This window comes from Dipodomys spectabilis, unplaced genomic scaffold (assembly GCF_019054845.1).
Source record: "Dipodomys spectabilis isolate Male_0828 unplaced genomic scaffold, ASM1905484v1 ptg000001l, whole genome shotgun sequence".
NCBI classification, from domain to species: domain Eukaryota; kingdom Metazoa; phylum Chordata; class Mammalia; order Rodentia; family Heteromyidae; genus Dipodomys; species Dipodomys spectabilis.
Window position 1 is genome coordinate 32,925,765 of NW_024870678.1, and position 24,398 is coordinate 32,950,162.

Genomic DNA, 24,398 nt, shown 5'->3' on the forward strand with positions numbered 1-24,398 from the left:
GGATTATAGGCATGAGCCACCAGTGCCCATCTAACCTTTCCTCTTTTTAAGTTGATTTCTCTCAGGTATTTGTTACAACAGCAGAATATTAACACACAGAGTTTGATCTTCCTAAGCAATAGTAATGCTGCAAATAAAGATGAATCACTGATTTTAATCTAAGAACTAAGTTCTCTATAATTATATATAATTTCTGTCATTTTTATAAACACTGGGTACAACTTTTTTTTTTTTTTTGGTCCGGACGTGGGGCCTGAACTCTGGGCCTGGGTGCTGTCCCTCAGCTCTTCAGCTCAAAGCTAGCATTCTACCACTTGAGCCACAGCATCACTTCCTGCTTTCTGGTCGTTTATTGGAGATGTCTCAAGGACATTCCTGCCTGGGCTGGCTTTAAAATGTGATCCTCAGATCTCAGCTTCCAGGAGTAGCTAGGATTACAGGCATGAGCCACCAGTGCCCAGCTTGACACCACCTTTTTTTTTTTTTTGGGGGGTCCGGTTGTGGGGCCTGAACTCTGGGCCTGGGCACTGTCCCTTAGCTCTTCAGCTCAAGGCTAGCCCTCTACCACTTGAGCCACAGTGCCACTTCCGGCTTTTTTTTCTGCGTATGTGGTGCTGAGGAATCGAACCCAGGGCCTCAAGCATGCAAGACAAGCGCTGTACCACTGCGTCACCTTCCCAGCCCTTGATACCACTTTTATGACAATTTTTCAATAAAAAACAAAATGCAAATAAAGGCATACTTAAGACACTGTCACAGAAAAGTTATTCTCTTATTTTAACATACTTGGCACCAGGTTCAAGCAGAAGTACCTCTAGGCAAGCTTGTTACTTCAATATATCCATGGGCAGTCAGCTCCTGAGATAGGTTTCCCAGATGATACTCATCTGCTGTTGCAAAGGCTGTGCAGTGCATCAGGTTCTGTTTGGGGGATGAGCACAGGACAGGTTACCTTGTCAACAGGCTCAGAAGCACCTGTTGATGGCTGCTGGGTCTTGTCCTCTTAGGGGCTCTGAGTGCCAACTTTGGCACTCAGATTATTTTCAAGCATTCAAGGGATCTGATAAGGAAGAAGACAAGGAAATTACATGGAAACATATTTCAGCTCAAACTACAAAAGAGCCTGCTTCCACTAGCCAAAAGAATGGACTGGATTATCCTGAGAGGGAATAAAGGCAGTAACTAGGTCTGGATGAAACAGTTAAGGGCTCTCCCACCAAGTTTTCCTGGCTCTTTCACAGTAACAAATATGAGGTCATTTTACAATTTATCACTTGCCTGGTACAGGCAGATTCCATAAAATCCCCAAATGAATTACAGTATTTTACTCTTGAGTAATCATAAACAGAAGAGTCTACAAACTTGACAGTGTGTCATTTAGTCAGTACACACATGTATCATGTTGTGTGAAGTAAACTGTTCATTGTTTGCTCAGACTGTAGTTATAGGCCGTTAAGATCTGACATCAGTTTAATTGGCCCAGACAACATTTTTTTAGAAATAGAGAATAAATAGAGATGTACTGCAATGCTAGAGAACTTCCCTAGATGTGCTGGGTCCTAGGTTTGATCCCCAGCCCTGCAAAAGAAATAGAGAGGAACTATTCCAGAGTAGTATTCATAAAAAAGCAAACGTGAAGTGTTTGTCATGTGTGCATACCAGTCACTATGTATGTAAAATACACTAGTGATGTGGTCAGAAAGTTTGAAAGCTATCAGCATGTTAAGATTTCAGACCTAAAAACCTGATCGAAAATTTATAGGATTGCTATAAAGTTTAATCAGGCTGATAAATATAAGCTGCTCCAGACAGTTCAGCACTTGCTAGCTTATGTTGGTCAGGAGTTTATAAGTCACTAAAGCACATTTATTCTTAGGGCTTAAATCATCCCAGCTTCCAGGTTCCTTCCTACTAGGTATTAACAGGATGGAATGCCAGGAGCAGTGTAAGAATTTGTTCCTTCTTCCCACCCCTGCCCTTTCTCAAGAAGCAGCCTGACCTAGTTTTACCTTCCCTCAGCCTGTTACACATTCTGAGTGGCTTCAAGAGCAGCAGAGGAATAAATGGAGACTTCAGGATTCCCCACACTGAAGCATGTACATGTACAAACTGCAGAGCATAAGTACTTTCAATTAGAAGAAATCTAGTGGATACACTGGAATAATGGATGAGGGGATGAAGGGTGTTCTACCTTCCTTTCACAGGTATCAGATATGTATGGATTAAGAGAGGCTGGAATAGTCACAGGCATAGGATCAGGTGTGTGCCGAGGGTGGCCCTGCAGCTGGCTGAAGGAAAGGAATCCTGTCAGGAGGCCTCCGGTGAGACCCCCATGAACAGGCTGCACCCAGGGGACAAGTTTTCTGCGGCTTGCTGGGCAAAATCAGTGTATTAGGGTGTCAGAATGATGTGTGACTGCCTGCAGGCCCAGTGAGGGCTGGAGTGGGAAAAGTAGAGACGCAAACAGAAGACAGGAGATAAACTGGTAGAGGATTGTCTTGTAACTGCACCGAACATGGAAGCACTTGGTTTCTCTAGAATGAACAGTAGTAAACTCATAGCTAGGGCCTCATGCATGCAAGGCAAGCACTCTACCACTGAGCCACCTTCCCAGCCCCACTATTGATCTTTTACAGCATTTTTTTTTTCCAGAGCTGAGGACCGAACTCAGGACCTTGCACCTGCCAGACAAGCGCTCTTCCACTGAGCTAAATCCCCAACTCCAAAATGAACAGTTGAGAACTTTTGACACACAAGTCATTCGATCACTATTTTTATGAAGAAATGTTTTCTGAACTCAGAATGGCTTATGAATAATCTTTTTTACTTAGCCATTCTTTGTCATTGGTTTTCTGCAGATTGTTAACTTTGCTTTCTCAGCATGTCATTTGATTTGGCTCAGGTTCTCTCCATGTCACAAGTCAATGTGGCTTGCACTACTCTAAGCTGTGAGCTTCTGTTCATAAATACATGTTTTAAAACTTGGCTTTTTTGTCATCTTGTTTGATACCTTTGCTTTTAAATTTCATCTTTTTGCTGAAGCACACTAGTAAAGGGACAGACAACCATGGAGTCTGATACTTACATTCCTCCCCCCACTTATTAATCAAAGGTGCTGCTACTCTGAGATTTCATTTGCATACTTATCTTTTCCTAGCTCTTTAAATTCTGATTATTTTTAAAAAGCACTACTTACACATACAAAGTTTACATATGTAATGTAAGGCAGATTTCAGGCTTTAGGATGGAATCAACAATTTTTTTCCCCCCAGTTCTGGGGCTTGAACTCAGGACCTGGGCACTGTCCCTGAGCTCCTTTTGCTCAAAGCTTGAGCACTCTACCACTTGAGCCACAGTGCCACTTCCGGCCTTTTTTGTTGATGTGCTGAGGAATCAAACCCAGGGCTTCACATACACTAGGCAAGTACTCTACATTAAGCCACATCTCTAACCCCAACAATATGTTCTTAAATGGATGTGGCAAGCTAATCTAAAACAGTCCTTGGATATAGGATCAAAATTAGCCCATGTTTTTTTTGTTGTTGTTGTTGGTCATGAGGCTTGAACTCTGGGCCTGGACGCTGTCCCTTAGCTCTTCAGCTCAAGGAGAGCACTCTACCTCTTGAGTCATAGCACCACTTCTGGTTTTCTGGTGGCTTATTGGAGATAAGAATCTCATAGACTTTTCTGCCTGGGCTTTAACCTGTGATCCTCAAATCTCAACCTCCTGAGTAGCTAGGATTACAGGTATGAACCACCAGCACCCGGCAAAATTAGGACTATTTTAAAATGTTAAAAAATAATTGCTCTGTATGTGTTTTGGTTTTCTGATTACAGAAAACATATTCTAGCAGATGGGGCTAGATATTTGTGAGTCTTGTTTAGTAGTATCATATGCTCAGGCAATGATTTAATTCAAGTACTATTACTAAAGAAAATTAGTGTATTATGCAATGTGGCTTCTGTTTTACAGCAATACTGGGATATAATAACTTTATAGTTATTTGGTCTTCATCCTTGGTTCCTTCCACAGAGCTCCTAAACCTTGCAACTTTCTACATGATATGGGGTACGGATGCATCTTTGGGTTATAATATTCAATCTTCCTGGCACACGGTGCCTAAATCCCCTGAACTTTCTTTCTCAAGTGATAGGAACACCTCGTGAGCTGACGTTTAGTGGTCCCTGAACAGCATCAGGCAGGAGCTGGCTGCGAGAAGCTTGGAACTTTCAGCTCCAACACTCCACTCAGGGCAGGGGAGAGTGAGTGAGTTAATGACCATGCCTGTGTCATGAAACCAAGAAACACCTTCCCAAAGGGGCATGGAAAGCTGCTCAGGGAAGACCTCCGCAGGCCAGGCAGCAGCACACTCCAGGTTCCTAGGAACAGGGTCTCCTGGGTACCCAGCACTTCTAGACCAATGTAGCTCTCTCACAGAAAGCAACACAAAGTGCCCAGCCAGTCAAATTGAACACGCTCAGGGCCCACCTGAGAATCAAGGTTTGAAGACAAACATTCTAACCTATGCTCTGGTAGCTGCTGAAGGTCTAATCCAATTAAAAAATATCTAAAACCTAATGTTTTGTTTTTGTTCATTGAAAACAGGGTTCTGCTATGTTACTCAGGCTGGCCTCAAATTTTGGGGCTCAAGTGATCCTACTTCCTCAGCAGGAACTAAAGGTATGCCACAGTGCCTGGATCAATATTTCAATTTTCAAAGATGAAATGGCAACATTGAAAAGCTCATTTCTTATCCATTCTAAATTAATACCCATAAAGTATAAGGTACAGTTCAAGGTACCATGTAAAATACAAAGGTTAACAAAGGGCCTGATTCTGAGTTCCTCACTCTTTTTGCCAGTACTGGGGCTTCAACTCAAAGCCTAACCCTCTTTCTTCTCTTTCTTACTCATAGCAGGCACGTTCCACTTGAGCCCCACCTTCAGTCCAGCATTTTGCTGGTTAACTGGAGTCTCACAGACTTTTCTGACTTGGTTGGCTTTAAACCATGATCCTCTGGGTCTTCGTCTCAAGCAGCCAGGATTATGGACATGAGACATTAGCACCCAGCTTGATCTTGAACGTATTACTTAGAAGAGAACTGCAAAGTATAGCTGAAAAATTCTCCCAAACACCCTCTGAACAGTGAGTAATAAATACTACTTTAGCTTTGAGAGGAGAAAAAGGCTCTTTGCTTCTACCTTGACAGATCATTTTGCCATCCCAACCTGCATCTTTTTAAATTTGATGAGGAATTTCTGGTTTGATTTTTTTTTTTAAGGTGTTTTTACAGCTTTAGTTCCAAACTGGACTTAATACTCTTTCCCAAAATTTTCCTAAGTCAGTAATTCATCTCTCCATAAACTGCTTTTTAATCTCTTCATTGACTATATTTTGTCTTTAAAAATTTTTTTTTGTTGGTCATGTAGCTTGAACTCTGGGCCTGGGTGCTGTCCCTCAGCTCTTTAGCTCAAGGCTAGTGCTGTACCACTTGAGCTACAGCGCCACTTCCGGTTTTTTGGTGGTTTATTGGAGATGAGTTTCACGGAGTTTCCTGCCCAGGCTGGCTTTGAACTGCGATCCTCAGATCTCAGCCTCCTGAGTAGCTAGGATTACAGGCATGAGCCACTGGCACCCAGCTTATATTTTGTCTTTATATGTGCACTTCATTCTTTAGAATGACAATTTTAAGTCCCTCTTTGATACTAGGTTTCAAAAGTCTTGAAAAGAATCCAGAGTTGGTGGCCAGTTCTCTTACGTTAGCCACAAGGCTGTGATGAACATCCACTACTTTCAAGTAAGCAATGACTGAGAAACACAAGGCCACAAGCATATGGACTTTACCTCGTTCACAGACAGAATGGGAAGGTTGGTCCTGGATGGCTGTCTGGTCCTAGATGCTTTCAGTGGTCTCTTGATCTGTGGAAAGTCTTGTTTTGGAACAGTTTCAGTTGCAATAGATGAGTAAGTCCTCTTTAATGGTCTTATGAGCCACTCAGAACTCAAGAGATTTGGTTTGTGGGCCACTTCCCTGTATGTACTACATGATTTCACAGTTGAAGGGTAGTCTTTTTCATTCTGGCAATGCGCAACGTTTAGTAGAGAGAGTTTACTTGTAGCTGACATTATCCGGTTCATTTCCAGGACCTGTGGCTTATTCAAACTGCTAGCTGCTGTAACTGGAAAGAATAAATCCAAGTTGTGATGTGTTGTCAAAGTGTTGTTGCATGTTAAATTCTCAGATTCCTTAAGTGGTTTTAATGCTAGCCGAACAAATCTTCCATATTGATGTGCCTTTGATAATATACTGTGTGATCCAGCCAGGGCTCTGAGAAGTCTGGCTGGCATTACCACATCTCAAGCTGCAAGAAAAATGAATTCAAAACTCAAGTTATTTTATTTTTTAAAGTTTCTAATACACATATAATATTTCTTTTAAAAATCTTCAAAATACAAATAAGAAAATTCTAATAGTACAGGTTAAAAAAGTAAGTTTAGGGGCTGGGAAGGTGGCTCAGTGGTAGAGCGCTTGCCTTGCATGCCTGAGGCCCTGGGTTCGATTCCTCAGCACCACATAAGCAGAAAAAAAAAGTCAGAAGTGGTGCTGTGGCTCAAGTGGTAGAGCGCTAGCCTTGAGCTGAAGAGCTGAGGGACAGCGCCCAGGCTCAGAGTTCAGGTCCCACGACCGGATCCAAAAAAACAAAAACAAAAAAAAAGTAAGTTTAGCCAGGTACCAGTAGCTCATGTCTATAATCCTACCTACTCAGGAGGCTGAGATCTGAGGATCAGGAAAGTCCAGGAAAGTTCATGAGACTCTTATCTACAGTTAATCACCAGAAAACCAGAAGTGGCACTGTGGCTCAAGTGGTAGACTGCTTGCCTTGAGGTGAAGAGCTCAGAGACAGCTCCCAGGCCCAGAGTTCAAGCCCCATGACCGACCAAAAAAAAAAAAAAAAGTTTAGAGGCCTGGACATAGTTCAAGTGGTAGAACACCTGCCTAGCAAGTATGAGAAGCACAAAGTCACAAGTTCAAACCCTAGTACAAGATAAGCAAAGCAAGAAAATAGTTGGGGGATGTGGTTCAGCAATAAAGGACTCACTTAGCAAAAAGCTCAGAGTTCAATCCCCAGTACTGCTCAAAAAAACAACAACAAAAAAGCTGGGAACCAGTGGCTCATGCCTCTAATCCTAGCTTCTCAGGGAGACTAAGATTTGAGGATCATGGCTGGAAGCTGGCAGGGGCAGAAAAATCCCCGTGAGAGTCTTATCTCCAATTAACCATTCAAATACTGGAAGTGGTTCAAGTGGTAGAGCACTAGCCTTGAGCACAAAGAGGCTCAGAGACAGCACTCAGGCCCTGAGTTCAAGCCTCACAATTGGCAAAAATAAGTAAATAAATATAGGGCTATAGCTGTAGCTCAGTAGTATTGTGTACATATATAATCATGTAATCCTGTGATTGTATAAGAAGATATATACACATATATAAACTTAGAAAGCTATTGGTATGACAGGTTACATTAAAAAGTGATGGGACCTCTTCACATTAACATTTCAACTATTTAAGAATATCTAGACTTACAACTTCCTTTATTTAGTATTTACTCAGCTCTTACAATGAGCTAAGCACCTAGAGGCCAGGAGCCCATGGAAGAAACGACAAGTGACTCTGCCATGGAGGTTCTAAGCCATCCTGCAGGGACAGGCTATCTACTGCTCATCATTGTCCAGGAATAGGTACAGCCACTGAGCTGGAAGTTAGAGGTGTCCTTTTCCATTCCACACCCATGTGACATAACATCAACTCTAAATACGTAAAACACTCCTAATTTGTGCCTGCATTCTTGCAGCTGAATGTGACTGAAGACGACCGACCGACCGACCGACCGACCGACCGACCGACCGACCGACCGACCAAGATGTCCTATCTCATGCTGTCATCAGGGCTACTCTCTTCATGCTGCTCAACAGTCTTACATTCTCTCTACAAACCTGCAGGTCTCCTCCTTTCTCACCCTCAATGACTGCTTCCTTTCACTGACAACATCAACAGCCAGAAAAGAAGTTCCAGAAGATGAACCATCTGCTATCATCAACACACCTATCTACTGCTTCTGTGCTCATATAGTTGGCCTTCCTTTCTGCTATGACAGCAGCCCTCATTTTCCCTAAATTCTCATCCTTTCTTGACGTTCTCTCCCCTTCCATGCCATTATTTATTTCCTCCTTTATTAGAACATTCCTATGACCATATATCTATGCTATAACTTCTCCCACTTATTAAAAAAAAAAAAAAAAACCTCCTCTTGATCTCACTTTCCTGAATTCCTTTCCAATAAAATTCTCTCCAAATGAGTTTTATTTACTATTCCAATCCCTCCTCTCTGATTTCAAACTCACTCTATTCGAGCTTCCATCCTTACCATTTCAAATTTATTTGTCAGTCACCAGTAACCTTCACCTTTCCAAATCCTTTGTTCAGTGTTGATTTGTCAAGGAGCGAAGAGCCCAGGTGATCACTTTGGCTTCACTTTGCGTTCTAGAGTACCACACTGCTCTTTTCCTCCTTGACTTCAACCTTGTCTCTTTTGTTGGTTTGCTCAAGAACAGGTCCAGCCTCTGGACCACTTAGCTTCCCAACCAGCTCTTAGCTATCTCACCCAATTTTATCTATATACTGATGAGAAGCAATTATTTTATCTCTACATCTTTCTGCAAATACCCAAAATTAACATGCTTAAAATTGAGTTTTGGAAATCTTCCCACAAAACTATTTTTTTCCCTATAGACTTTCCCATTCAAGAAGCAATTATAGACTACTTTGTTTTCTTCCAGTAGTGAACTCAAGGCCTTGCACTTGGGAGGCAGGCCATGTTGCCAGTTAAGCCATGACCTCATTCTGCAAGTATAGCCATATGTCAGCTACAACCAAAAGCCTGGAGTCTACCTTGACTATTGATTTACCAAACCCATCCATCAGTCAATCCCACTAGATACATTCAGACCAGTTCTCACCGCCAACACTGCTACTCCCTGGTCCAAGTAGTTCTGCCTTTCCCAGATTATTCTAACAGCCCCTTCTCTTCCAGGCCCTCTTTAGTTTCTTCCCACCATGACCATGAAAATGATCCTTTCTAAACTTAAGTAAAATCAAATCATTTCTCAGCAGTAAATTTGACAATGGCTTTCATTTATAACAATAGCCAAAGGTCTAAGATGGTCTTCATGGAGCTACATTAAAAAAAATAGTAATTTTAGTGCTATCATTAAGGTGTTATCCAGAGGGGTTACTACTTCATGAGTCATGTAATAAATCCATTTCTTTTTTTTTTTTTTTGGGGGGGGGGGGGTCCGGTCGTGGGGCCTGAACTCTGGGCCTGGGTGCTGTCCCTCAGCTCTTCAGCTCAAGGCTAGCGCTCTACCACTTGAGCCACAGCGCCACTTCCAGCTTTTTTTTTTTCTTTGCTTATGTGGTGCTGAGGAATCGAACCCAGGGCCTCATGCATGCAAGGCCACCTTCCCAACTGAGCCACCTTCCCAGCCCAATCCATTTCTTTTTTTTGGACAATGTCACTCCTTCCTTACCTTTCTCCTCAGCTTCCCCCTCCCATCCCTGCCCCCAATGGAGCTACATTTTTGGCCCTTTCCACCACTCTGACATTTCCTATAGCTCTCTTCCTTGTTAATTCTTCTCTAGTTACCTTGACCGTCTGAATGTCTACACTTAGTGCTTCTGCAGGGATCTTTTAAGATTCCCTTTCTCATTTCCTTCAGATCTCTGTTAAACTTCTTCCACCTAGTGAATTCTTCTCTAGCTACTTCATCCACATCACACAACCTTCAAGTGTAGCTGTGTTTCAGCTACAACCAAAAGCCCCAAAACTGACACTCACTCTCTTTCTCCATTTCTTATTTTTCATTGCATTTAACATCACTTGCCTACCTTGTATTTTTAGTTTGTTATTCATATGAGAAACATGAACTGAATCCTTACTGTGTGCCAGGCCATTGTGACAGTTGCTGATAGTCAAAAACAGCACCAAATCCCTTTCAAACCTTACTAGGGGTGGCAAATGATCGATCAAGTGGCAAGTAAGTAAAATATATGTTAGTGACCATCCTAAAAATAAATATTAAGAGGGAAGAAGATTTTCATCTTTCTCTCTAGAATGTTAGTTCTGGGAAAAGACTTTTGTGTTTTATGCTGTATATCCTCAGACAATAATGCCTAAGGCATTCAAGTTCATTGGAACTTTCAAAAATGAAGTACAAGGCGGCCACTCAGTTGTTGAGCACAGTGTCCACACTGGGGCTTGAACTCATGACCTGGGCGCTGTTCTCCGAGCTTTGTCACTCCAGGGATGCTCTGCCATTTGAACCACACCTCCACTTCAGCTTTTTTTTTCTGATCATGGGGTTGAACTCTGGGCCTGGGCGCTGTCCCTCAGCTCTTCAGCTCAAGGCTAGTGCTCTACTACTTGTGCCACAGAGCCACTTCTGATTTTCTGAGTAGTTTATTGGAGATATGAGTCTTATGGACTTTCCTGCTGGCTTTGAACCTCAATCCTCAAATCTCAGCCTCCTGAGTAGCTAGGATTACAGGCATGAGCCACTATCATCAGGCACATTTCTGCTTTTTAAGAATAGGTATCTTCTGGGGCTGCTTGCCTCCCATGCATGAAGCCCTGGGTTCCATGCTGTGGCTCAAGTGGTAGATCTGTGGTCCTGAGCAAAAGAAGCTCAGGGACAGTGCCCACGCCCTAAGTTCAAGCCGCAGAACTGGCAAAAAAAAAAAAAAAAAGGAAAAAATAGATATCTTCTGATAAAAGATATTCGCTGAACATTTTAAATAAATGTGCCCAATCTGGAGCTCCAAAACAACAGATATCCACGAGGCTATTCTCCTTTGCAGATACAAGCGGGGAGGGCAGCGTTTGCTGAGCGGGTGCTCGGGTCCCGCTCAGTCGACCGAAGATCTCCGCCCGGGGCCGAGGGTCACGGCGGCGCTGACGACGTCGGTGACCCGAGAGGGCTGGGGCAGTCAGGAGCCGGGAACAGAACCCGGGGCCCGGCCCCACAAGCGTTGGGGAAAAGGAGTCACTAACCTCTCCGCAGGAAGAGAAGAAGGAAGCCCCCGGATCGCAGGATCGCGCCGCAACGCCGAGGGGTGACAGTCCCGGCCGCAGACGCCCGCGCCCCGGACCAAAGCTCACGGTGAAGTACTCGGGACTGGCGCCTGCTACTGCGCAAGCGCACGAACTTCGAGCTGGGCGGGACGTGAGCCGCCAGGGCCACGTGACGTGAGGATCACGTGACCCCGCCGCCGCGACCTCTTCCGCTGTCCAGGTTCTGAGACCTCCGGTCCTGGTCTACTTCCGCCTTCCGTCCGCTTTCTTCTTCCGCTCTCCTGACGGCCTCCCGCGGCTTTTCTTCCTCCCCGCCCCGCCCTCTGCGCCGCCTGCGTCTCCGGAAGGGCTCCGCGTGCCCGATCCAGACATTGTTTGTCCGGGCCCCAAATAAAGTTTCCTCATTCAAAAGCAGGTTTCTTAAAGCCACACCGCCCCTTTTCCCGACTCCTTCGCGGCGGCACCGCGACGGTGCGTGGCGCCCGACGCGATGGCGGAGCCTCCGGACTTTCTCTCGGCCCGGGACGTGGGGTTCGTCTCGTTTTTCTCTTGGCCACGTTAGCGGGGAGCCAGGCCTGGCTGGGAACTGTAGGCAGCGAGCGGCGGGCGCCCGCTGCCCCGAGGTGGCGAGTTCAAGTCCCTCCGTGCGGCTCCGCGACCCGAGGCCGTCCGCGCGGCGCGCGGGCCAAGCCGGTAGCGGTCCCTTGGGAACATGCGCCCGGGGTCTGGAAGTTTCTTGAAAGCCTCGGCAGTGTGGAGACGCGCTCCTTCCCGGCGCGGGTCGGATTAATTCATAGTCTCCCAAGTTAGGACAGTGACGGCGAGTGGTGGTTGCCAGGCTCCCGGAAGATGCCTGAAACTCGAGCCCTCCGGGAGCGTAGCTGCCTTTCCCCTGTACTGTAGAAGAATGAACAGAACTAGTCACGCCACAGGACAAGTACCCGGCATTGCAATAAAAGTTACTCAACACTCAAACTGTTGACTTGAGGAATTTTCCATTTGATCTAACTGGCACCCGGGTACGGGGAGATGACCGTGATTGGGGGCTTTGAGTGCACGCGAAGTTTCCACCGCAGTGTGTGTGTATACACACATACATGTGTATATGTATATATACACATATGTGCATATGTGTGTGTGTGTATATATATATATATATATATGTAGCATCCCTGTGCATACGTTAAACAGCCAAGTTCATATTCGAAATCGGCTCTTGAAAATGTTGCAGAGAACATTTAGAAGAATGTGACCGTCCTTAGACAGGAAGTAAGCTGAACCCAGCGTGGTGTTCATGTCTCCTAAGTAAAACTGATTCTGGTATAGAAAAAGGGTAGAATGGGAAAGATAGGAACATGTGAACAGACTTAGGAGAGATTGCAACTGGAGGCATCCTGGTGACTTAGTTTGCAGTGACACTTTGAAGGAAGTTCTCACATTTTAATGCCCTGCTGTAGAAAACTGGTGTACCTTTTTGTTTGTCACGAAAGGGAATTTTTAGTTAAATAAGGCATTCCAGAAACTAAAAACTGGCCAACCTTCTTGTGTCAAAGCTACTAAGCAATATATTTGTATGTGGTTCTTTTCTAGATCATTTGCATATATTACAATGAAAGACAGAACACCACAGATTTTAACCAAGGTTATTGATACATTGCATCGACATAAAAGTGAATTTTTTGAGAAATATGGAGAGGTAAGAATTATGCTTAATTTTGTTAATTCCTCAGAATAATAGTAGTGGAGGTTTAAACGCTCATGTAAAATGTAAAAGTTGATATGAGCCAAATGTTTATGTGGGATAATATGTTGTTATAATTGTCAATGATAGAACAGCCATCTCCAGTTCTGAAGAGAATTGTGCTTTAACAATTTAGATCTCATACCATCTTTTCTAGCAGACAAATGGCTAGTTGACTTTCTTAGAAAAGCTTTTATGGTTTCAAGCATAGTTGAATTACAATATTTATATTTTTAATTTGAAGTCTGGGGACCCAGAAGTTCAGATTGCTATGCAGAGCTCAAAATAAAGGACAGCATGATGGATTGGCACATTTGGACTGGTGAAGTAAAACATTCATTGGTGTTCAGAACAGAGAAAGACTTGAAAATAACCTTGTTTAGGTACAGGTCTACTTGTCAATTTAATTAATGGAGGAGATTCTAAATTACTATGTTATTGGAGATGGAGGCCTTGATATGTTCAGGTCCAACAGAAATCTGTGTTTGTATGTGGAGGAGTGTGCCATTGCACATGCATGTGTGTGTGTGCTATGGCACCCATGTACTAGAGCTTGAACTCAGAGCTTGGGTACTCTCACTTAGTTTTTTTGCTCAGCACTGGTGTTCTAACACTTGAGCAACACCTCTACCTTTTTTACTGGTTAATTAGAGTCTCAAATTTGTCTGCCCCTTGAACCTCAATCCTCAGATCTCAGCCTTCTAAGTAGCTTTTCTTACTCCACCTTTTTTTTGTTGTTGTTGTTGTTTTTTAGCAGTCCTGGGATTTGAACTCAGGGATTTGTGCCAGGATAAGTTCTACCAGTTGACACTTAAGCCAGTTCCAAGTGGCAAAAGAAATCTTGGATTACCAGGCACTGGTGGCTCACAGCTATAATCCTAGCTACTCAGGAGGCTGAGATCTGAGTTTCACAGTTCAAAGCCAGCCAGGACAGGAAAGTCTATGAAACTCTTATCTCCAATAAACTACTTAGAAAAAGCTGGAAGTGCTGTGGCTCAAGTGGTAGAGCACTAGCCTCGAGCACAGAAAAGCTCAGGGACATAGCCCAGGCCCTGAGTTCAAGCCCCAAGACTGGCACTGAAAAAAAAAAGAAAGAAATCTTTGGGTTATATAATAGACTGAAAGATCATGTGTACACCATATATTTTCTTGAAAAAGTTCACAGCCAAGATTGAGAGAAATGTTGGGTGGTGTTTGTTCGCCAAATTGAAATGGAGCAAGACAGTGCTCAGGCAATATGATGCATAATGTTGCATTTCTTTCTAAACTAATTCTGGCATAATAGAGAATCTCCTATTATTTTCTTTTCCTTCCTTCCTCTCCTCCTCCTCCTCCTCCTCCTCCCCCTCCTCCTCCTCCTCCCCCTCCCCCCCCTCCTCCCCCTCCCCCTCCCCCCCTCCTCCCCCTCCCCCTCCCCCTCCCCCTCCCCCTCCTCCTCCTCCTCCTCTCTTCCTCCTCCTCCTCCTCCTCCTTCTCTTTCTTTTGTAGGTCTTGGGGCCTGAACTCGGGGCCTGGGCGCTGTCCCAGGCAGTGCAATCTCTTCCTTGAGCTCTTTAGCTCAAGGCTAGCACTCTACCACTTGAGCCACAGCTCCACTTCCAGCTTTTTCTGCTTATGTGGTTCTGAGGAATCTAACCCAGGGCCTCATGTATGTGAGGCAAGCACTCTACCCCTGAGCACCTTCCCAGCCCTATTATTTTCTTTTTTTGACATAGGGTCTCACTGTGTTGCTCAAGCTGGCCTAGAACTAGGGATACCTGGATTGCTAGGATTACAGGTGTGCAGCATCTCTTCTAGCTTCTTATTATTCTTTATTGCTAAGATCTAGCTTGTCTTGGACATTTACTTTTCTGCTCATGTATGCTTCCAGTGTTTATCCCATAAGTTTGATTTTTTTTTGTTTTTTTTTTTTGGTCGGTCGTGGGGCTTGAACTCTGGGCCTGGGCGTTGTCCCTCAGCTCTTCAGCTCAAGGCGAGTGCTCTACCACTTGAGCTACAGCGCCACTTCCGGTTTTCTGGTGGTTTATTGGAGATAGGAGTCTCACGGTCTCTCCTGCCTGGGCTGGCTTTGAACCGCGATCCTCAGATCTCAGCCTCCTGAGTAGCTAGGATTACAGGCGTGAGCCACCAGCGCCCGGCTTGATTTTGTTTTTGATAGAAGCACATGTTCACACTCAAGTATAATTCAGCCAGATGTGGTTGTCTGAGGTTTTGGCTCTATGTTCCTACAATTGTTCGGTAATTTTTTTTTTTGACTGGAGTGACCTAAAATGTGGTAAGTCTTAGTATATTGCTACGTGGGCTGTGTGCTCATAAATGTCAGAGGACTGTGGGGCCTAAGGGAAAGAAGTCTATTAATAGTCCCTTCAGCTCTACCTTGTTTCACATTCTTCTGGGCACAGGACAAGACCTCGGAAAATGGCAGCATTAGTAAAGTCTGTTCTTAGTAGTCTTAATAGTCTTCTCCTTGTGTAGACCTCTCCTATCTGTGACCTCTCCCCTTAGGCCAATGTGCTTTCTAAGCTCCCTAAGCCCCTAGCTGCAGCAAAACCATACTTTTTCCTCAGACTTTCAGTGTTACAATTTCCTGCCCTCCCGTCTCAATAGTCAGAGGCCCAGACCCTTGGATAACTGCTTGGTCAGCTATGAGACCTTCGGAGATGGAGCCTGGTGTTGTCCATCCCTGTTTGGCCCTAGGCAGTGTCTGACACACATGGGATTCTGTAAATGTTTACACTGAATCAAAGCAATGATAAACTGGCATTGACACACAAATCTTAGTTCTCAGAAACTCTGTAATCCAGACTGGCTTCAAATTTGTAAGACCTCTGCCTCAGCCTGCAAGTGGTGGGATAATAGGGGTAATAGTACCTCTAAAGGGTACTTAGAACCCTATGGAAATCTCAGTTGTAATTTCTTGTTAAATGGAAGTTGGAGTGAAAGGATTTAGGGTAGAAGTCCAGAAGAGGCAGAATTCCTCTTAAGTCCCTAAAACTTTTAATTTTTATGAACTCTTCTCTTTTCTGAACTTCAGCCTTTCCTTCTAGCAGCAAAATAGATAATAGATTCTACTTGAGAAAACAAGAAAGGATGGGGCTTTGGGGTGTGGAGATTGGAGAAATGTTTCTATTGGAACATTATAGTAGGAGCCAAATTTCTTTAATATCAATATGGTTATAATGATCTTATAAAAATACTCAGCTGGGTTTGAAACTTATTTCCTATATTTCGTTCTATATGTATCTTATTAACTATTGATTTTGTTTTTTGAGACAAGGTCTTGATGAAATGCCCAGGCTAGCCTTGACCTCAGCTTGTAGCCCAGTTTGGCCTTGATTTCAGAATCCTGCTGCCTCAGACTCCTGAGTGCTGGGATTGTAGGCTTGTACTTTGTTTGTGAGTTCTTGTTTTTTGTTTGTGTTATATTAGTACTGAGGCTTGAACTCAGGGCTTTTCACTCTTGATTAGATTTTTCTGTTCCTGACTGACTCATTTGAATTACACTTTCAATTCCAGCTTACTGCTGGTTAATTGGAGATAAAGTCTCAGATTTGTCTACCTGGGCTAGCTCAAAACCACAGTCCTCAAATATTAATCTCTGAGTAGCTAGGATTAGAGATGTGAACCTAAGCCTAGCCTTGCCCAGACTGCCTCCCCTCCCTTCCTTGGCTCCCCTCCTTTCCTCTTCTGTTCCCTTTCTTTCCCCTCCCTTCTCCTACTTTCTCCTCCTTTCCCCCCTTACCTTTCCCCTCCCCAAAATTATAAAGCACTTAGGAAAAAGAAGGCAGGGAAGATAGGGCATGAACATGTTAAGAGGAAATCTGTGTGTTTTCACTGAAAATGCTTATAAGAGTTTATGGAAAACAAAATGCAGGTTTGTAATATGGTATTTTTTATCCTTCCTAAATTTAGGTTAGGTCTATAAAATTGTGTTATCCTAGAGAAATATGTACGCAAACACAATCTTTTTCTTTTTGATTTTCATAGGTTGGCATGGAAGCTGAAAAGAAAGCTATTTCCCTTCTTTCTAAGTTACGGAATGAATTGCAGACAGATAAGCCCATCATCCCCTTGGTTGACAAATGGGCTGATACTGACATATGGAATCAATACCTGGAGTATCAGCGGAGCCTTTTGAATGAAAGTGATAGGAAACCAAGCTGGTTTCAGTCCCCGTGGTTATTTGTAGAATGCTACATGTATCGCAGAATTCATGAAGCCATTATCCAGAGGTAAATGCTTCATCAACAAATAGCAAAGGTTTAAATTACTTATACATTATTGATTTTGTGTGTGTGTGTGCTACTCCTAAGGCTTAAACTCAGGGCCTGGATGCAGTTCCATTTCCAGCACTTTGGTGGTTAATTGGAGGTAAGAGTTTCATGGAGTTTCCTGTCCAGCTGGCTTTGATCTCAGCTTCCTGAGAAGTTACGATTATAGGCATGTAATCCTATGCCCAGCCACTTACACTTTTTTGAAGTTGTAAAGGGTAGGTTTGAATAGAAACAAGTGAAAGCTTGAATCCATTTGAGTTCAGCAAATATTAATAGTACTGTTGGACATTTAAATGCTGTCAATTTACTTGGCAATTGTAATCCATAGGCTTATAGTACATATGAGATGGCCTATTAAGTATGAACTTATTTAGGACTCTTAGAAAGGATTCACTTCTAGAAGAAGACAAGACCTGTTCTAAAAGTATATGTTGATCCATCTTAGGGTAGAATGAAGTCTACCATTAATTCTCAGGAGTAGAGTACTACTCAAAAACCCATCTTGGCTGGGAATGTGGCTTAGTGGTAGAGTGCTTGCCTAGCATGTATGAAGCCCTGGGTTTGATGCCTTAGTACCACATAAACAGAAAAAGCCAGAAATGGTGCTGTTGCTCAAGTGGTAGAGTGCTAGCCTTGAGCAAAAGAAACCCAAGGTCAGGGCCAAGGCCCTGAGTTCAAGCCCCAGGACTGGCAAAAAAAAAAAGCCATTTCATGACCCTGATGCCACATAGACTGGTATTTTACTTCTATCTAGAAATTAACAACAGGATATGCAAATGAAAGAGCATGGCTGTGTTTCAGTGAAACTTTATTTATAGACACAAAAAAAATTGAATTTTATATGTCACAAAACACTGTTTTTCATTTGCGTTGTGTCCATTCAGAAATGTAAAAACCATCCTTGGTCTATGAGTCATTCAAAACCAGTGGAGGGCCTGATTGGGTCTGAGCTGTTTGCTGCTCCCTGCACTCGACCCCTGTTCCCAAGTAGTTTTTTGCCCTTTTAAGTCACCTTGAGAGACTGACTCAAGTCAGCAATGCTGTCCTTGCTAAAAATACCTTTGTGTCCTCTGGAATTTCTTTCAGAGCCAGTTTATAAGCCTCAAAAAGAAATATAACAAAAAACCAATTGGTTTTGTTATTTTTGAGTCATTACTCATTTTACACCCCAAAAAAAGTTTTTATTCAGTATGATGACATATTTTATTGCATTGAAATTGTTCTGAGTGACTTGGCTGTTTTTAAAAGTGAACTATGAAGATATGTATTGACAGGACACTTTGATAATGTGTCACAGGTTCTGAAGAAAATTCCAGAGGGGAAATTGCAAAAGTGCTTTGGGCAATGGCAACGTCCTTGGAATAAAGGTGTAGCCTCATCTGGTGACAGTGCCCAGAGGAGGCACCGTCATGTGCTGCGTAGATGCTGGTATGTTGTATTAAAAAAATCAGTCCCGGGGCTGGGAAGGTGGCTCAGTGGTAGAGTGCTTCCCTTGCATGCCTGAGGCTCTGGGTTCGATTCTCATTGCCACTGTGAACTCAGGGTCTCATCGGATATCTAGCTTTGAAAACACACCTTCCATGATTATTTCTTACATAAAGAAGGTCAGTGTCACCTTTTCTTGTTGCCCACTGAGAACTAAATAAAGCTTAACATTGCAAGAGAAGCCAGAAAATATTGTGGTTTGAAGGAATATTGATCTCTTTTCAAACCACACAAACATTTGTAAACAAACTGTTAAACACTTATGTAGATACAGCGTGTTGGAAATAAATAGGCCAACCCTTGTTGTTATGCAACTGTTAGGGAATATAGACAGTCAAATAATTGTAATTGCAAACTAGGAGGTGGTATGAAGGATATGTTCAGGGAACCAACAGAGAATGTGATTCTTCAGTAAACCTCAGGGAGGTATGGCCTTGGACACTGGTGATTAATCTATGCCTTTGTGTGTGTGTGTACACATTGTTCCTGGGGCTTGAACTCAGGGCCTGGGCACTGTCCCTGGGCTTTTTTGCTCAAGGCTAGCATTCTACCACTTAAGTTACAGCTTCACTTCTAGCTTTTTGGTGGTTAATTAGAGAGAAAATCTCATGGATTTTTTTCTGCCTGGCCTGGCTTCAAACCTCAATCCTCAGCTCTCAGCCTCCTGAGTAGCTAGGATAAAGGCAGGAGCCACTGGCTCCCAGCATAACTATACCTTTTAAAGAAAATACCCATTTTCTCTTGGAATCTCTTCTGGAATCTCTGTTGGATAATTAAAGACATGGTCACCAAATTATTTACTACTTCTAATAAAATGTTTAACTTGGGAGCCTCTGCCAATATATTAAAATGAATTTGGGGAGTTATTTTTGTATAATTGATTATATTTTTGTATATTGATTATTGTTTTCTTTCCCTTTGAGTTGCAGTACTGAATGTGGAAAGAAGGTAAAGAGGGGATGAGAGAAGGAGGGAAGAAATAAATGACAGACAGGAGGATTTTTTTTAACTTTTATTTTTTTTTGCCCGTCCTGGGACTTGAACTCAGGGACTAGGCACTGTCTCTAAGCTTCTTTTGCTCAAGGCTAGCACTCTACTACTTGAGCCACACCACCTCTGTTGGCTTTTTCTGTGTATGTGGTAGTGAGGACTAGAACCCAGGGTCTCAGGCGTGCTAGATGCTAGGCAAGCACTCCCACTGAGTCACATTCCCAGTCTCAAGGAGGACTTTTATAAATGTCCCACCTATGCTTTTCTCCTACTGTAGCCCACCACTTGATGACTTTGATGTGTTTAAAGAATCCAAAGACCAAAATTTCTTAGAGTCTCAGGAGTCTGTCAACGTTTTATGTACTTACTTGCAACAGCTGACAATTGAAGACCTGGATGAAAATCAGCTGAAAGATGAACTTTTTAAACTTCTACAGGTAAAGATCAAATCATCTGAATGTTTTTAAGTGCTAGTAAATACTGATTTAACTATTACTTTACAGTTCAGTAATGTATGCATTATAATAGTTGTTTTTTAATACTAGTTTTTCAAATTTATTTTTACTCCCCACTGAGCATGCCATGTCTAGATACCCATACTTTCAGGAGTAGTCTTTGAATATATTCTTGTCCTGTAACTGAAATACATTGTGAAGAAGAATGAAAAAAAGAAATAGCCAGGGGTTGGAGGTGCGGTGCCTTTGGTAGAGCACTAGCCAGTGAAGGAAAGCATCAGGTACTGAGTTTGAGCCCTAGTCTTAGACTGAAAAAATAAAGAAGGATGAGTGCCAGGATGTCTTCTGTCATCTAATTTGGCAAGCTCCTCCCCGCTCCCCCCCACTCAGCACCCACATAAATATGAGAAGCATACTCAACTGTCTACTAAGCACAGAGAATGGACAGGAAGACATGAAGTGTAGTGAAAGTGAGACTTCAGTGAGACTAATGGCTAATGGTGGTCTTGTAATATGGGGAGGTGGGCAGTATGCCCAGACCACTCACAATAAGCATTTTATTCTCTTAGTGCACAGGCCCTCCCCTGACTCCTCATTAGCTGTGAGTGCTCTGGGGTGTACAGTCTTCCTTGATGTGGCCTAAATTTCACTTAAAAAAAAAATAAGATACCCATCTGTCTCCCCAATTTAAGCTTTTATTTCTTTACAGTTTATTGTCTTTATTTTCCCTTGTCAGTTGGCTTCTCCCTGACACCCTTATTTAATAATACTCTTGATTGGAACATGTGTTTTCTTTTTCTTTTTTTCTTTTTTTGTCTGTCGTGGGGTTTGAACTCTGGTCTTGGGCACTGTCCGTGCACTCTTCAGCTCAAGGCGAGTGCTCTACCGCTTGAACCACAGCACCACTTCTGGTTTTCTAGTGGTTTATTGGAGATAAGAATCTCACAGACTTTCCTGCCCAGGCTGGCTTTGAACCGTGATTCTCAGATCTCAGCCTCCTGAGTAGCTACCATTACAGGTGTCAGCCACCGGCGCCTGGCTTGGAACATGTGTTTTCTTAATTTTAGTAGTTTTGTTATTGTGTGTTTTGTTTTTTTTCAAAATGGGCTCTTGCTGTATGGCCCAGGCTGTCTGTGGTCTCCTGGGCTCATACAGTGCCCCTACCTGAGCCTCCTCTCATGCAGCTGAGATGACAGGTACGTATCACATACGTACATGGCCACATGCCTAATTTTAAATCACAAATGAGATTAGGGTCTGTTTTGGCTACTATTTTTGAGTACTTCTATGTGCAAATATTGGGTACATTATTAACCAAATTATTTATATGCGTCATGTTAGTTAATTATAATAAGTCGGTGAGGAAAGTCTTATGATCTCATTTTTCAGTCACCAAACCTGAGCCAGAGAGATCTGACTTGCCAGTGATTATTCACTGAGGATACTGGGATTGGCTCCAGGTTTGACTCAAAGCCTATAGTCCTAAACATGTATTTTTCTTTTCTTTCTTTCTTTTTTTTTTTGGTGCTAGTCCTGGAGCTTGAACTCAGGGTCTAGGCTCTGTCCCTTTGCATTTTTGCTCAAGCCTGGTATTCTATCAGTTGAGCCATACTTCCACTTTCAGCTTTTTGGTCGTTAATTGGAGATAAGAGTCTCTTGGACTTTCCCTGACCAGGCTGGCTTTAAACTGCATTCCTCACTTCTCAGCCTTCTGAATATTATTCTGAATATTATAGGCATGAAATTTTATAGACATGAACCATTGGTGTGCGGCTCTGTGAATGTTGTAAAATTTGTTTTATTTTTGCCAGTCCTGGGGCTTGAACTCAGGGTCTGGGCACTGTCCCTGAGCTTTTGCTCAAGGCTAACACTCTACCACTTGAGCCACATTGCCATAGCTTTTTCTGTTTATGTGGTACTGAGGAATCGTACCCAGGGCTTCATGCATGCTAGACCAGCACTCTACCACTAAGCTACATTCCCAGCCCCATTTTAAGAATTTTGTTGAAATAATTTTATGAATACTTTAGCAACCCTTTCCCATCCCTTTTATAATATGGTTTTTTGTTTTGTTTTGCTTTGGGTTTTTTTGTTTTGTTTTGGTACCAGTCCTGGGGCTTGAACTTGAGATTTTGTGCACAAGGCCAGTCCTCTACCTCTTGTGGTACAGCTCTGCTTCTGGCTTTTTGGTGGTTAACTGGAGATAGGAGTCTCATAAACTTCCCTGCCCAGGCTGTCAGATCTCAGCCTACTCAGTAGCTAGGATTACAGGTGTGAGCCATCTGTGCCCAGCTAGTTTATGTTGGTTATATAAAAGAAGGATGACTTTCTGTATTTTTCTTTTTCAGATTTCACTCTGGGGAAATAAATGTGACTTGTCTCTATCTGGGGGAGAAAGTAGTTCTCAGAAGACTGATCTACTGAATTCTTTGGAAGACTTAAAACCTTTCATCTTAGTAAATGATATGCAGCATCTCTGGTCATTGCTTAGTAAATTGAGAAAAACAAGAAAAAAAACATCCATAGTTAGAGTAGATTTTGTTCTAGATAATTCTGGGTTTGAACTTATTACAGATTTTATATTAGCTGACTTCTTGTTGTCCTCTAGATTGGCTACTGAGATTCATTTTCATGGGAAAATGATTCCGTGGTTTGTTTCTGATACTACTCTACGTGACTTTAACTGGGTGATGGAGCAAGTAAAACATGGTAATCATGAGCACCTGGCCAAGTGTGGGGGTGATTGGGAAAAGTACGTGCAAGCAGGAAGATGGGTTTACCACGATCATGTATTTTGGACTCTGCCTTATGCATACTGTGCCATGTTCCAGGTTGCCCCTGACTTATATGCTGAACTACAGAAGGCATGTCTGATTATATTCAAGGGTGATTTGAATTATAGGAAGCTGGCAGGTGACAAAAAATGGGAGTTCACTGTTCCATTTCATGAGGCTCTGAATGGCTTCCATCCTGCACCTCTGTGCAGCATAAGAACACTGAAGGCAGAGATTCAGGTGGGTTTGCCACCTGGGCTCGCTGAGCAGCTCACAGCTTCTGATCCCAGCTGGCTGACCACGGGGAGGTATGGCATATTCCAGTTTGATGGGCCAGTTTGAATCCAGCTGTGTAGAAAGGTCTTTGCACTCTGGAAGTGCACTTGCTGCCCATGGGTGACAATGGCCCCACCACACTGCTTTGGGAATGGAGAGGGTTTTAAGCTAGTGGCTGATATTTATACTTGTGCCAGAATTTCAGAAAGTATTACAAGGTAAACGTATAGTTTCCAAATAGCTTTAAAGAACTTATTTCTAATTTGGGGAAAAGCAAATTATAAATAAATTCTCCTTTATAAGTTAGTTTTGTTTTATTTTCTTAGCATACTGCATGGTGTTTGATATTCTAGGGAGCATGGAATTTAATTTTGAGCTCCTAGAACAATGATTACTCAGTGAAAACATACATTTTAGTGACTCTTTGTAAAGAGGCATTTTTTACAACTGCGATGCTTGAACATATAGGAGTGATACCTCATGAGTGAATTACAACTCCTGTTGTCCTTGAACTGTCTCATTTTAATAGTCTCTTTTATTGCATGTGTTTGTGTGTTGACTGACCTGAAAAATGAATGCCAGGAAGCACAAAATTGAACAGTGTAACACATACATTTTATTTATGCTCGCTATAAGCACCTGAAATGATTATTAGCTCTAAGCATTTTAAATGAACAGACTTAGTTTTCAACCTTATAAAACTGCTTTACATAGAAAATATTCCTATGCATTGAATTTATATAATACCAACAAGGAATTCATTTTTATATTACACATTTTATTGTTCATAACCACAGATATTAAAAACTAAAAATTCATGTCAGTTTGTTTTGAAACTGAAATTGGAATTGGAAATGTTTTCTTGCACTGGAATAATAAAATGAGTTGTACTGAAAATTCCCACTGTTTTTATTTTTCCTCAAGAGGGGGAAAACCAAGAGAGGAAAACTAAAACTGAGATCTAATGAGATAATAAAATTCATAATGGCTGGGCACTGGTGGCTCATGCCTATAATCCTACCTACTCAGGAAGCTGAGATCTGAGAACTGTGGTTTGAAGCCAGCCTAGGCAGGAAAGTCCATGAAAAAAAAATTATTTTTTTTTTGGTCAGTTGTGGGGCCTGAAATCTGGGCCTGGGTGCTGTTCCTCGGCTCTTCAGCTCAAGGCTGGTGTTCTACCACTTGAGCCACAGCACCACTTCTGTTTTTTTCTGCCTATGTGGTGCTGAGGATTCGAACCCAGGGCCTCATGCATACAAGGCAAACACTCTACCCC

The 24,398-nt window shown here is 42.7% G+C and overlaps 2 protein-coding genes across 4 annotated transcripts in view; one reads left to right on the forward strand and one right to left on the reverse strand.

Moving 5' to 3' along the window:
• Nucleotides 1-11,223, reverse strand: part of Rmnd1 (required for meiotic nuclear division 1 homolog) — a 29,322-nt gene extending 18,099 nt beyond the window's left edge. For both annotated transcript variants that reach the window (XM_042666179.1, XM_042666130.1), the window contains exons 1-3: nt 11,107-11,223; nt 5,846-6,363; nt 813-921 (exon numbers count right to left, since the gene is read on the reverse strand). In XM_042666179.1, coding sequence (XP_042522113.1) covers nt 813-921; nt 5,846-6,349 — 613 coding nt within the window. In that variant the 5' untranslated portion in view covers nt 6,350-6,363; nt 11,107-11,223. The remainder of the gene's footprint in view (nt 1-812; nt 922-5,845; nt 6,364-11,106) is intronic.
• A 344-nt stretch (nt 11,224-11,567) lies between these two features.
• Nucleotides 11,568-24,019, forward strand: Armt1 (acidic residue methyltransferase 1). Of its 2 annotated transcripts, XM_042673118.1 has the most exons (5): nt 11,568-11,658; nt 12,718-12,823; nt 16,856-17,100; nt 19,895-20,054; nt 22,421-24,019. In XM_042673118.1, exons 1-5 carry the CDS (start codon nt 11,618-11,620, stop codon nt 23,186-23,188), a joined length of 1,320 nt encoding a protein of 439 aa, XP_042529052.1. In that variant the 5' UTR covers nt 11,568-11,617; the 3' UTR covers nt 23,189-24,019. The 2 variants fall into 2 exon arrangements, with proteins under 2 accessions (XP_042529052.1, XP_042529134.1); XM_042673200.1 differs by lacking the exon at nt 12,718-12,823 and having other exon boundaries at nt 11,611-11,658.
• The last annotated feature ends 379 nt before the right edge of the window (nt 24,020-24,398 follow it).

Excerpts from the sequence above, each read along its gene's own strand:
- Armt1 (XM_042673118.1), top strand. The coding sequence starts at position 11,618 with ATGGCGGAGCCTCCGGACTTTCTCTCGGCCCGGGACGTGGG. Across the intron at positions 12,824-16,855 it reads TTTTTGAGAAATATGGAGAG|GTTGGCATGGAAGCTGAAAA; the intron begins GTAAGAATTATG and ends TGATTTTCATAG. Across the intron at positions 20,055-22,420 it reads AACTTTTTAAACTTCTACAG|ATTTCACTCTGGGGAAATAA; the intron begins GTAAAGATCAAA and ends TTTCTTTTTCAG.